Source organism: Salpingoeca rosetta, assembly GCF_000188695.1.
Source record: "Salpingoeca rosetta unplaced genomic scaffold supercont1.6, whole genome shotgun sequence".
NCBI lineage: Eukaryota > Choanoflagellata > Craspedida > Salpingoecidae > Salpingoeca > Salpingoeca rosetta.
This window is the reverse complement of record NW_004754928.1, coordinates 627771-641480: the sequence shown is the minus strand read 5'-3', so window position 1 is coordinate 641480 and position 13710 is coordinate 627771. Positions and strand designations below refer to the sequence as shown.

The window sequence follows — 13710 nt, the reverse complement described above, 5'->3', positions numbered from 1 at the left end:
CGTGTGTGTGTGTGTGTGTGTGTGTGTGTGTGTGTGTGTGTGTGTGTGTGTGTGTGTGTGTGTGTGTGTGTGTGCAGTTTTGAGCTGCGACACCACCACTGTGATACAACGCACCAAGGGGGCGGGCCAGACACATGTCGATGAGGGGCTTGTTGTCGACAAAGGTGATGTGTGCGGCGTTGCTGTCCACGCCTGAACAGACAAAGGGAAAAACATGCGCGTATGTGAGCGATGAGGTCAACAGAAGGAAGGAAGCAGGCAACGCATGGAGCGTGATACCACGCACGCATACTTCAGCACACACACACACACACACGCACACGTACACACCAAACACACACCCACACACACCCACACCCACTCACACCCAAACCCACACCCACACAGTACACAACACCTAACAACACGCCATACACACGCCACAACCCCTCGTTCCCTTGTCCCTCCGCCGCAGTCGACCGTTCGCACCTTCGAGCTCGTATTCCTGGAGCTCAAGGCGGAAGGTGTGCTGGTTGAAGAAGAACTGCAGCTGCTCGTGGGCGACGTTGATGCACAGCTGCTCAAAGCTGTTGTGCTTGAAGTTCTCAAAGCCAAAGATGTCCAGCACGCCAATCTCAAACGACGGCGCCTTCTGCGTCGCCTTCACGCCGGGCCGCGCAGCCTTCACATTCTGCAGGCTGATACAAGGGGGAGGGAAAAGGGGGTGATGTGAGGTTGAGGTAACGTGGCGATAGAGAGGGGGCGCAGAGGCGGTGACTGCACGAGGAGGACGTTGAAAGAGTCGTGATGACAGCAGAGCAGACAAAGCCACGCACAGTGCGCTTCACATCGCCCAAACACAGCACAGCACAGCACAGCACAACACAGCACAACACAACACAACACAACAAAAACACACACCTTGGGGCGAGCTTCTCGTTGATGCGGGCGACGATCCAGGAGAAGAGGCGCGCGTAGAGCGACTTGGCCACGGCGTCGCGGCAGTCGTACGACTGCTCCTTCGTGTACGGCCGCTGCGGGGCGAGCAAGAAATGGGGAGGAAGAGGGGACACAGCGGGGAAGAAATGGTGAGGTGTGCGAGATGTGTGGTGGGACACATGGATGCGTTCATGCTGGACGGCATCTTCTCGCACACACACACACACACACACACACACACACACACACACACACACACACACACACACACACACACACACACGCATGTGGAAACAAGCACACCACGACCTGGTTTGTTCCCTGGCTCTCCTTCCCCTATCCCCCTTTCATTTCCTTTCCTCCCATCCCCTCCACCGCTCTTCCTCTACCAACAACCACACCCCCCGCCCCCTCTCTCTCTCTCTCGCCCTCCGCCACCGACCTTGATCTGCTCGCCGCGGGTGACGGAGAGGATGTGCAGGAGCGAGTCGCGGAATGCGCTTGCATCGAGACCCAACAGCTCGGCAGCCTTTGCCAGCCCGCCCTCGCTGCTCTCCCGCAGCTGTACAAGAGAGAGAGAGAGAGAGAGAGAGAGAGAGAGAGTGTGTGTGTGTGTGTGTGTGTGTGTGTGTGTGTGTGTGTGTGTGTGTGTGTGTGTGTGTGTGTGTGTGTGTGTGTGTGTGTGTGTGTGTGTGTGTGTGTGTGTGTGTGTGTGTGTGAACGTGAACGGGGGTTGAGTGTACGTCATGATTTGCCTCATCCAATCACAGTCCCAGCACCCCAGCACGTCACCCCCTTCCCCAATCTCCTTCACACCACCTCCCCTCTTCGTCAGCGCACCGTGCACGAGTCCTCGTCGACGGCGTCAAACTGGATGTTGGACAGGTGCAGAATCGCGGCCAGCGTCTTGTGGATCACGTGTTGCTCCTGACGCCATGAACCAAAACAACGTCATATGGACGAGGGAACCACGTGAGATGAGAGTGAATCGTGGGCACTGGAAAAGAGTGGGCAACACGAAAGGGGTTGTCACAACCAAAGGCACTGCAACGCACACACAGCGCACTGCACACACACAGACACAACCACGCACACGCACAGACAAGCACACACACACGCACAGACAAGCACACAGACACATACACAGCAGCAGCAGCAACACAGCAACGTAACACACCTCTTCTGAGAAGCCGACGTCGTTCATGGCGGTGATGAGCTCCGTGTACATGTCCTCGTTGTCCGGCCACAGCGTACCGCACAGCGAGCTGGGGGTGGTGAAAGATGAGAAGAGGGTCGAGTGACACGTCAGTTTCCGGTGCTGCAAAACACGTTCACCATGAGCACACACACACACACACACACACACACACACACACACACACACACACACACACACACACACACACACACACACACACACACACACACACACACACACACACACACACACACACACACACACACACACACACACACACACACAAACACACACCAACTGACCTCTTGGGTGTAGAGGGGCAGCTCCTTGAAAGGGTTCACTGCAATCAGGATGTCGCCCACATACGTCTGTCGCACACACAACAGCCAGTCAGATTGCACACAAAGGATGAATAACGCTGTCACGATCCCATCCCAACTCCCACATGCAACATGTCACACTGCCCATGCTACATGCCACATGTCACACTCACGTAGATCTTGTCTTCGGCGTAGCGAGCGCGGATTTCCTCGAGCAACGTCTGCTCGTTGAGCGACGTGAGCTTGCCCAGGTCATCCAGGGACCCCATGGGCCGCTCTTCGGCGTGGTAGTACCCGTCCTCTTCAGCCATGGTCACCGTCAACTGTTGTGTTGTGTTGTGTTGTGTGTGGTTGAAAACAAGCGTGCACGATGCAAATGGGTGTGGTGTGTGTGCGTTGATTGAGACTGTGCACAATCAGCACCACGCTGCCGCCAGCTGGAAAATTCAACCACATCTCATGCTGTCGTGTACGGCCCGCGCTTGTGTCGTGCTTGTTGCCTTGCTTTGCTTGTCGTCTTTGTTCTTCCGTGGTTTGCTTGCCCACCTCCATCCACCATCCATCCATCATCCATCCATCCACCATGTTAAGAAGGTTTAGAAACCAGGCGCACACACGTGTGCACACACAACGCACACTCCACACAACGCACTCTATCCCATTACGTCAACACAACTTGTTGAAAAGAAACGAAGACAGAAAGAAACCAGCGTGGCGTGCATTTCCAAATCACAAGCGCACATACAACCGCACACGCAAGTGCATCATGTCACGCCGACCATCCTCAAGGCTGGTAGGCAGGTGGCGCCTGCTGCTGCTTCTGCATCTGCTGTGGCGGGTACCCTTGCTGAGGCGGGTAACCCTGCTGTGGTGGATAGCCTTGCTGTGGAGGATAACCCTGCTGTGGTGGATAGCCCTGCTGTGGCGGGTACCCTTGTGGCTGCTGCTGGGGCGGGTAGCCCTGCGGTGGGTAGCCCTGCTGCTGATGCTGCTGCTGTGGTGGGTAGCCCTGTGGAGGCATAGATGAGCCGTGCTGGGAAGGGGTGTAGGACATTTGCGTGGCGGCCGTCTGCGCGGGGTTGACATTGGTCGTGGTGGTCGTCGTCACCGTGTGCCGGTCATTGCGGGACGCAGCAAAGCACGCAACGCCGGCCCAGAAGCAGTAGCACACGGGAATGCCTGCACACGTGATGGTGAAAGGAGCGAAGAAGAGGAAAGTGGGACAGAAAGAAACCACAGGCGTAAGACTTGGGCACGATACCTCACATCCACATGTGTCACGTGCATGTGCACGCGCGTCTGCAACCAGCCCTCCTTCCTTCCTTCCTTCAACTTGTGTCGCCTCCTTCTAGCACCCTTACATACTCGCCTCCCCCCTCCATCTCTGTCTTCCCTCCCCCGCCCCCGCCAAACACCCACCAACGAAGCAGACGAGGACGGACACAACAACGGCCACGACGATGGTCGTGATGCTGCGGATCAAGTCGCCATCACAGCACGCCTGTGGAAAGAAAACCGGAGCCGAACAAGCACAAGTACGCAATGACCCAACAAATGAGATGCGAGTGGGCAACTGTTCAATGCACGTGCTGTGCACTTGAAGTGCAGTCCATTTCATTCGTTCACGCTTTCTATCTCTCACACCCTCCCCTCTCATTCCCGTCATATCTGCGACATACATTGTCGCAGTCAAAGATGTTGTCGTCATCATCGCCGTAGGTGATTTGGCAGCATGTGTCCAGGTTGGACGTGTCACCAGGGCCGGGGCTACCAAACAAAGGACACGCAAAACGGCCACGTGAGCGCATTTGGCGTGCATTCGCGAGTGCGTGTGTGCTTGTGTGTGTGCGCGTGTGTTTGTTGTCTGTGTTGTGCATGCGTGTGTTTTGTTCTTGAGCAAGGAAGCAAACAGCAGCTGATGAAGCAAACATGACACGTGGTTGCATTCTGCGCCCATCACACCCTTCTTCGTCCTGCATCTCCTCCCCCTCCCCTCATCAAAGGAAACTCACCAGGTGTAGATCTGAGAAGCGCACGCAGGTTTGTTTGTGTTGCACGTCTCCGCTGCCGATGCCACGCCTGTCATTTCATGCACATCAGAACGGACAATCAGCATGCCCAAGAGACAAGGGGCGTGGGACGACCCACCAAACAACAAGCGAAACACACACACACACACACACACACACACACACACACACACACACACGTATGCACACACACGTATGCACACACACACACACACACGTATGCACACACACACACGTATGCACACACACACACACACGTATGCACACACACACACACGTATGCACACACACACGTGCACACACACACACACACGCATACACACATATCACACAGCACACTCATCCGGACCTGTGAGCGCAACAAGGGCCAGGGCGGCCAGCAGAACACAAGTCCTCGTCGACAGCGCCATCGTTGGTTGGTGAGTTGTTGTCGCGGAAATGTTTAGGAAGAGAAAATTCATGCACATCTTGCATAAAAGCCGATTCCCAAACCCCATTCACCTTTGCCCCTCCCCCTTTCACCCCCACATTTCTCTTCTCGCAACAGCTGTGCTGCTGTGTTCCACCTCAGCCTCAGCATCTCCACCCCTCGTCATGCTGCTGGTGGTCTTTCTGGCGTCTCTGCTGGTGCTGACGCCAACGACGTCAACGGTCGTTCATGGCGCTGCTGCTGGCGACAACAAGTGCGATGCAATCCGAGGTGCGTCTGAGCGTCTGAGCGCAGTGCAGCAGTGGTGTGATCTCCTGTGCTCTGCTGTTTGTTTTATTTGATCGATTGCCTTCTTCCTCTTCGCGTGCTTGTGTTGTTTGCGTTGTTTGCGATGTTTGCGTTGTTTGTGTTGTTTGGTTTGTTTCGCATACCCGTGCGTGAAACCCGCGCGCAGGCCTCAAGTATCAAACCAAGCAACTCCTCAATTCACTTGCTCTCCTCTCCCTCGTTCCTACTGTTGCCAACAGTGGTAAGCACCACCATCTCCTCCGCCCGTTCTGCCGCCGCGCCCGGCGAGGCTGCTCGCTGGGAAGCCAATGACATCTGGACCGCCGGTCGCGCCCCTTGCGCCTGCGAGGAAGCCATGATCAAGCGCCCCGTCGACATCAGTGGTGCCATCCAGGTGAGCTTAAAGGGAAATGAAGCGCACATGCACTTCACAACCACGCTGTCACGAGCGCAGTTGAAAGCACGCCCACAATCGAATGTGCACATAGAAACCATCACTTCGTCTCGCACACCCACCCTCATTCTCACCCCCAACTCAACCCAAACACAGGCTCGCATGACGCAGCTGACGCTGACGCCGCATCAGCCCTTGATGCTGAAGGACGGTGGAGAGTTTGTGATCACCAACGAGGCGCGTACCGAACCCTGTCCCGTGATTGAGGAGTTTGATGTCAGCAGTCTCACCACTACCGTCTTCGAGGCCACGTGGCAAGCCAGCAGCGATGCTGGCGTGCTGTACGCAGGCGTCAGCGGAGATGACGAGGAGGCACACAACGTCACGGGCGCAACGTGGACTGGTATTGTCCCACTCAACAACAACAACGACGACACTGAAGCTGCATCCTTCACGTTGGAAGTCGCCAGTGGCGCTGCCACCGAGCGAGTCGTTGCCCGCAAGTCTGTCACCGTCCAACGTGCCACAACAGGTGTGAATGCGTGTGCGTGTTCCTGTGTGTGTGTGTGTCTGTGTGTGTGTGTCTGTGTGTGCGTGTGTGTGTGTGTGTGTGTGTGTGTGTGTGTGTGTAGAAATGCGTTTGCACGTGCGTTTGCGCGTGCGTTCGCACATGCATGTACATTTGCGTTCAAGTGGAACCACTTTGCGCCTCGTGTCATGCACCGCATCACAACCTCCCCCCCCACAACACACACACACACATCGCGCCTCCTTTCGTTTCCCTCAGCCTCACCCTATCATTCCGCTTTGCACTCACGCCACACAAACAGTCACGTGGGCGTCTCCAATGTCTGGTGAATGGTCGACCGGGTCCAACTGGATTGGCGGCAGCTCGCCGTGCAGCGACCAGCGTGCTCGTGCGTCAGTGAAGAATTCAGAGGATGCCTACGACATCACCGTCACGCAGGACACGACAGTGCGCAGCTTCAACTTGGCCCGCCATGCTGGCCTCGTCCTTGCCACGGGTGCCACATTCACGCTTTCCTCCAACGTGAAGTTCGAAGATGTTATGGAGTGCGCCCAACGTGGCCTCGACACAACACAAACATCGACGACAACACCGACTACCACATCCATGGCTACAACCAGCGATGCCACGACAGCTGGGCCTGCAACCACGACCCAAAGTGCTGGCGGTAACATCACCACGACCGTGCACACTGCCACGACAGCTGCTACCACGACATACACCACCATGAAAGACACAACCACTGCAGGCATGACCACGACAAAACTTATCACAACTGCATCCACAGCTACCACCACACCAACCAGAGTCGCCGCGACAGACACCTCATCGACGAGCGAGCCCGTCACCATCGCTGCACAGGAGAGCGCAGCGTCCATGGGACCCGTCGCAGGTGCTGCTGGTGGCGGCGTGGTCGTTGTCATTGCCATTGTTGTCATCTTCGCTGTGGTGCGCCGCAATCGCCAGCGCCTTGTTGTCGGCGACTACTCGCAACTGGACACAGCTTCGCTCAGCATGAAAGACGCTTCATTCTCGTCATTCTTTGGACCCGTCAAGCTCACACACCACGACGTCAGTACCTACACACGCGTGGGACCTTGTGTGTTTGCGTGTGCGTGTGTGTGTTTGTGTTTGCGTGTACGTGTGTTTCTCACTGTGTTCTCCTTCCCATCACCACACTCCACCTTTGTCGCTGCTCTATCTGCTCGTTGGATTGCAGGGCAACCAGTTGTGGTGCTTCACCTTGAGGGAGAACGCCCCGACATTGCTCACTACGTGCATGAACAAGGTGAGCAATCCTGTTTCTGTTGCATGCATGTATGGAAGACCGTGAATTGGGCCTTTGGCATGGAGCTCTCACCTCCCTCCCCTTTCTAGCCTTCTTTTTTCACCGCTGGCATCCAAAACCCTGTACACCTCATTACCACCTGTTTGTGCAGAACATTCGCCTGCTGCGATCCCTGCAACGCGAGCTGTTGCCGGAGAACATGCTCGGGTAATTGTTCAGACGTGCGGCTGTTCGTGAGAATATGGAAATGTGCGTGTGTGCGGAAGAATGCCACGAGTGTAGGCATGTCGGAGATTGTGAGCTTCTTATCCTGCAGTCCCACACTCACACGCACACTGACACTGACACTGACACTGACACTGACACTCATACTCACACTGACACTCATACTCACACTCACACTCACACTCACACTCACACTCACACTCACACTCACACTCACACTCACACGCGCTAACTCACTCACCCACACACCACTGCCTATTCAGTGCGATGCACGTTGACGAGCGTGCTGCCCGCATTGTCGTGCATGCTCCCACGGTCTCTCTCGACCTCCGGCTTCGTGCATCCCGCGCTCGTGACAACACCAGGCCAGAGGTGCGCAAGCATGTGTGATTCTCCTGCCTGAATAAGAATGGATATGTCTGTATTTGCTGTTTCCCCTTTCGCTTGCAGCTCTGTTCGGGACCGTGAACATCCAACGGTCATCGCCAACACCAACGCCATCACCAACGCCATCACCATCACCATCTCTCTCACCATCACCACCCTCCCTCTCACCGCCACTATTACCACCACCACACTTCTTCGCCCCGCCCTCCCTCCGTTCGCAGGGCATGTCGCACTTTGAGCGGGTGCAGATTGCCAAGCAGACGGCCGCCGCCCTCGTCTGGATGCACTCCCGCCAGCTTGTCCACTCGTGTCCGCGCTCCGCCTCCATCCACCTCATTGGCGCAGATCCAAACTGGAAGGTGGGAAACGTGTATGTGGGAGTGTGCGGGGGGGGGGGTTGCATGTGTGCGTGCTCGTTTCCTTGTGTATGTGTGCGTGAATGTGTCTGCGTTTGTGTACAAGATGTACAAGCACCATCCCAGACCACGAACGCAATCACAATTACAATCACCATTTCCTCTCATCATACACCATCTCTTGCTCACCATCTCCCTCACCACCACTCACGACATCTCGCCATCATCAACACAACAGCTGACGTGTGTGGAGAACGATGGTGCCGGCATCGCTGACGCCCACCCTGATGGCGATTATCTCCTGCGCTGGTGCGCGCCGGAACTTGTTGCCGATCACATGCTCACGCCCACGCCTGCAGCGGACGTTTGGTCCTACGGCATCCTCTTTTGGGAAATCATCTCCCTCGGCGCAACCCCATACATGGATGGTGCGTGCGTACGCTTGCTGCCTTTGTTTGTGCGTGCGTGCTTGCGCTTGCTGCTTTGGTAGTGCCGCCGCTTTCTCCACTGCATCCTTACAACTTTTCAACAACAACAACACCACCACCACCTCCTCCACCTCCTCCTCCTCCTCCTCGCCTTTCTCCTCCTTATCCCCCCCCCCCACCGCAGAAGACGTCAAGGCTGCAGTGTGCGGAGGAAAGGTGCCAGCCCCTGTTCCCACGGTCCCAAGTGCGCTGTACGGGATTGTGGATCGCTGCTGCATTCTCGACGCCAACAACCGCCCGACGATGAAGGAGGTGGAGGCCTTGGTGAAGGACGCCTGCGATGCCGCCAGCACAAGCCACACGACCGTTGATGTGCGGGGCTACCTGCCCTACGTGCCCTCCCAGCGTCAGCCCATGACAATCAACTCCGTGTACACCGAAGCTGGCACGGGCAGCGCCGGTGCAGGCAACACCACCGCGGCTACGTACTCGTATGCTGGCCTGGATGAGACAAAGATTGGCGTTCCATCCGGTGATCATACATGGGATGCCGCCGCATATGGCGTTGTTGGCGGCGCTGTGGTCAACAAGTTCAATCCCCTGTATGATGGGGATTATGACACCGGCGCTGTGGACACCCGTCACGAAAAGCACTCTGAGGACGCCCCATATGCGCTCGCTGCCCATGCAGGCGATGCGAACGGGGAGGAAGCGCATGCCCAGATGACTAGCGAGGACTATGCCATGGCAATGGCCCGAAAGCAGCCCGTTTACGACAACCGGCGTGGCGGGAGCATGCGTGTTGCCGATGCCCGCTACGCGCTCGCGTCCCATGCAGGAGCCCTGAACGACGACACGTATGCCCAGACAGCCGGCGGGCACCGGTTCGCTGAAGCCTTTGGCGTGAACGACATGTACGCCACGGCCACAACGGACGATGGCCAGCCCGTCTATGCCATCGGCATCGCCCATCGTGCTGCCGCCTTTGCGCCGCGCAACAGCAACAACACTGGCATGGGCGAGAAGGAGGAAGAAGAGGAAGAAGACTATGCCGATGTCCGCCTCTTCCGCGCCAGCAAGGACGACGACGGGCAAGAGGAGGAAGAGGAGGAAGAACAAGAGGAGCACGTGCATCAGGAAGAACAGGAAGAGGAGGAAGAGGAGGAGGAGCAGATTGCCGGCTTTGGCAATGCTCAGGCTTGATGGAGTCTATGGAGTGTTAGGGTGTTCCCTCACTCACATCGCCATCGGCAACGTTTGCGCTTCTCACATGGCTGTGGATGACGTTTGCCATCGCTTCACACTCAACACAACTCGACACGCATGCCTTCCTTCGCGAACTTGAGCTTTTGAGCTGTGCCCTTGTGCCCACTTCAAGCTCGCCGCACCTCACCCACGTCTGCAAAGGTTTCTTGTCCACTTCCCGCCACTCTACTCACCTTCACCTCATGTCAACACAGCTTTCGCAGTTCATCGCCACGATGCACGAACGCAACGCATTTTGTTGCTTCAGCACCGAACACGGTGGCGTTACGGAAATGTCGCCGAAGATGTTCAATAAAATTCATCAATCATGACCTGAAATGGACGCAAGACGACGATGATGCAAACAGCGATTGCTTCTTCAGCCAGTGGTTGGCTCATCTCTGTGTGTGTGTGGTGTGCCTGTGTGTTGCCTTGGCGAGCAAGCCAGCGATCATCACCACACCTCACTCACTTCACTTTTGTTACTTTGACACGACTTGGTGGTGAGCACATCTATCTGTCACAAGTACCACACACACTCCACTCGCCATTCTCCATTTTCCTTGCACATCCATCAAAAGATCAAACACGACGACGACGACGACGATGTTCCCTTGTGCTGCTTCTAGTGTGATGCTGGCGGCCGTTGTTGCGGTGATCGCAACAGGGCCGTCCATCACCTCGGCCAACCACGCTGTACGTCACAGTTCATGTCGTGTGTGTGTGTGTGTGTGTGTGCGTGCGTGCGTGCGTGTGTGCGTGCGTGTGTGCGTGCGTGTGTGTGTGTGTGTGTGTGTGTGTGTGTGTGTGTGTGTGTGTGTGTGTGTGTGTGTGTGTGTGTGTGTGTGTGTGTGTGTGTGTGTGTGTGTGTGTGTGTGTGTGTGTGTGTGTGTGTGTGTGGCACGCATGTGCTTGTGTTCGATGCAAGTCGAGCGTTTCCATGACAGACTGACAACCCTCCAAAACACCATCATGGCTTGCACGGCTCACCGATTTTCCATGCTGTCTGCATCGTGTCAGGCTGACGCACCGGCAGATCTCATCCTTGGCGACGCCGTGTCAACGAAATACTTCCTGCAAGAGGTGCCCCCCCCCCCTTTCACGCATGCGCATACACTCATGCACAGCCTCTCTGTCTCTCGTCGCTTCCTGCCTCTTCCCTCCCTGCCTCCACCTTCTCCTGATGTCTTTGTGTTTATGCTTACGCCAACCAACCCACGCATGCAAATCGCAGACTGGTGGACGATGTGTGCTGTCGGTCCCCTCTGCGAGCGGGTACTACTTTGAAGTCATCCAGGAGAACGGCTTTGGCTTGAGCCCCTGCCCGAATGGTACGCGCATGTGTATGTATGTGTGTGTGTGTGTGTTAGTTGAGCGAAAGGGGCTGTACCATTTGTTTCCTCTGCACCTGCGCTTCTACAAACTGCACTGCTCACTTCAATTACCACTCTCTCCTTCTCCTGCTGTCGTTTCGCCTTGTACAATGCCTGCAGCTGGCCAGTGCAAGTGCAACGTCTTCAAGCCCTGCTACGGAGATGGTAAGTATCAGCGAGCACCTGGTACTCTCGCCTTTGTCCAACCACCCTTTCTTACCACAGCACACCCCCCCCCCACACACACGCACACACCCCCACACATGCATACAACCTTCCTCACCCAACCACTGACCTTCCCCTCCCCCCTTCTTTTGGTGCTTTCCCAAACCACCAGACTGTCTGCGTGCGCGCCCCTGCACGACGGAGAGCGGCCTGCCCCACGAGCAATGCCGCAAGCTGACCCCGTGCCAGTCGTACCGCGAGGACTTTGCCACCAACATGCTGGTAACGTGCACTGCCTGCCCACCATTCGCACGCATCGCGATCTGGAGTCTTCCAATTTTGTGCCTCTTGGTCACCACCACAATCACCTCACCACCATGACCTCATACATTTCCACCACCATGACCTCACACATTTCCACCACCCAAACACGAACCTCCCCACCCCCCCCCCTCACTCCCAATGACCCAGATGACCATGCCGTGCGTCACTGCCCCGCTGACGGCCCGCACCCCAGCAGAGCTGGCGGCCCTCGGTGCACTCATGAAGACCTCCCTCCTCGCCACATGTGGCATCGACAGAGTACGTGGATTTGTGGCCGTCAAAGGTGTACATCGAGTCACGCGACCCTGAGATGTCTTGCCCATGCAAGAACACACAATCACAATCACACACACAATCACACACAATCACATACACACACGCACACAAGCAATCACACACACAATCACACACATAATCACACACACACACACAACCACACACAATCACACAATCACGCACACACGCTCTCACCACGGCCACTGCTACCACTGCCACCGCTATTACCACAGTTGCTGTGCCGGTACGCGGGCGTGCTGCCTGGCGAATTGCAAGTGGTGGATGAGTCCACTGCGCTCATTGCCGTTCTCAGCGACCTTGATGTTGATCGTGTTGCGCAATGCATTGCGGACAACGGGCCCATCCCTGTCCAGGACTGCCAGATCACGCGCGTGCACGCGGAGGGCGCCTCCACAACGCTGTCCTCCACGTCATCCACCACAACTTCGACGTCAACATCAAGCACCACCTCCACCTCCTCCACCTCCTCCTTCTCAACGACTTCCACATCCACGTCGACCACCTCCACATCCACGTCCACCACCACGTCTACCTCAACCACCACATCCACATCGACGTCGTCCACAACTAGCTCGTCCACCACCTCCACGTCCACTTCCACCACCACATCTTCATCAACCACATCGTCAACATCAACAACTTCCTCCTCCTTCTCCGCCACCACCACAACCTCCACCTCCACCTCCTCCACCTCCACCTCCTCATCATCGTCATCGGTGTTCCCCTCCACCTACAGCGCCCCCGACTGCGAGATTTCACCGCTCGTGCTCGACTGCGCGGATCTTGCGTCACGCGACGCCGTCACGACGGCTGGCGCGTGCGGCGTTGAGAGCGTCGTCAGCTGCTGCTGTTCGGAGTTTCTCAACCTCGTTCGCGTTGGCGAGTCCGTGACAGCCGCCGCAGGCATCACCTCGCTGGCGTTTGGCTCCGTCGCGTGGATTGGAGGCAGCGTGTACGCACGTGGACAGTTCTTCCAGCCGGGCCGCATTTCCACGGTGGACTTTGGCGCGCTGACATATGTGAACGGCGTGATTGACCTGTACTACAACGACATCACCTCCATCAACACAGGCAACCTGATGCACATTGGCGGACTCAACCTCGGCAACAACGAGCTGTACACCGTCGCCTTTCCCAACCTGCACACCATCACGGGGATGCTCAACTTGGCCTACACGCGCGTGGGCGTGGTGGACCTCGGCCCCATCCAGCGCATCGACGGGTACTTTGATGTTGGCGACTCCTGGATCACGTCCCTCGACTTTGGACAGACCACCCACATTGGCGGAGACGTGTTTGTCGGCTTCACGGGTCTTGAGACGGTCAACCTTGGTCCCCTGCGCACCGTCGGTGGCTCGCTCATCCTGGAGTACAACTCGCTCACCACCGTCGACTTTGGCGACCTCACGTCCGTGGAGGGCACGTTGTATCTTGGCGGCAACCAGCTGACAGCCATCGACCTGACGACGCTGACGTACATTGGCGGTGACATCCACGTGGACAGCAACACGATGC

The 13710-nt window shown here is 56.6% G+C and overlaps 4 protein-coding genes across 4 annotated transcripts in view; 2 read left to right on the top strand and 2 right to left on the bottom strand.

The window, feature by feature from the left end:
- PTSG_02707 (uncharacterized protein) overlaps positions 1 to 2866 on the bottom strand; it is a 9064-nt gene extending 6198 nt beyond the window's left edge. The window contains exons 1-8 of the mRNA XM_004996148.1: positions 2610 to 2866; positions 2411 to 2484; positions 2096 to 2183; positions 1759 to 1845; positions 1361 to 1480; positions 901 to 1013; positions 469 to 677; positions 115 to 192 (exon numbers count right to left, since the gene is read on the bottom strand). Of these exons, the coding sequence (XP_004996205.1) occupies positions 115 to 192; positions 469 to 677; positions 901 to 1013; positions 1361 to 1480; positions 1759 to 1845; positions 2096 to 2183; positions 2411 to 2484; positions 2610 to 2747 (907 nt within the window). The 5' untranslated portion in view covers positions 2748 to 2866. The remainder of the gene's footprint in view (positions 1 to 114; positions 193 to 468; positions 678 to 900; positions 1014 to 1360; positions 1481 to 1758; positions 1846 to 2095; positions 2184 to 2410; positions 2485 to 2609) is intronic.
- Positions 2867 to 3017: 151 nt separating this feature from the next.
- On the bottom strand, positions 3018 to 4921 carry PTSG_02706 (uncharacterized protein). The gene is made up of 5 exons (XM_004996147.1): positions 4816 to 4921; positions 4449 to 4515; positions 4116 to 4203; positions 3856 to 3937; positions 3018 to 3615 (listed from the first exon to the last, which is right to left on the bottom strand). Exons 1-5 carry the CDS (start codon positions 4874 to 4876, stop codon positions 3221 to 3223), a joined length of 693 nt encoding a protein of 230 aa, XP_004996204.1. The 5' UTR covers positions 4877 to 4921; the 3' UTR covers positions 3018 to 3220.
- Positions 4922 to 4973: 52 nt separating this feature from the next.
- PTSG_02705 (serine/threonine protein kinase) lies at positions 4974 to 10368 on the top strand. Its single transcript, XM_004996146.1, has 10 exons — positions 4974 to 5166; positions 5424 to 5578; positions 5735 to 6110; positions 6409 to 7178; positions 7327 to 7395; positions 7547 to 7602; positions 7884 to 7992; positions 8229 to 8366; positions 8602 to 8791; positions 8976 to 10368. The coding sequence occupies exons 1-10, from the start codon at positions 5061 to 5063 to the stop codon at positions 9992 to 9994; spliced, it is 2988 nt and encodes a 995-aa protein (XP_004996203.1). The 5' UTR covers positions 4974 to 5060; the 3' UTR covers positions 9995 to 10368.
- A 667-nt stretch (positions 10369 to 11035) lies between these two features.
- The window catches only part of PTSG_11908 (uncharacterized protein), a gene marked incomplete at both ends in the record, with an annotated part of 2761 nt that continues 86 nt past the window's right edge, over positions 11036 to 13710 (top strand). The window contains 6 exons of the mRNA XM_004996145.1: positions 11036 to 11119; positions 11271 to 11367; positions 11530 to 11574; positions 11747 to 11856; positions 12046 to 12156; positions 12408 to 13710. The exon at positions 12408 to 13710 is cut by the window's right edge and continues 86 nt beyond it. Coding sequence (XP_004996202.1) covers positions 11036 to 11119; positions 11271 to 11367; positions 11530 to 11574; positions 11747 to 11856; positions 12046 to 12156; positions 12408 to 13710 — 1750 coding nt within the window. The remainder of the gene's footprint in view (positions 11120 to 11270; positions 11368 to 11529; positions 11575 to 11746; positions 11857 to 12045; positions 12157 to 12407) is intronic.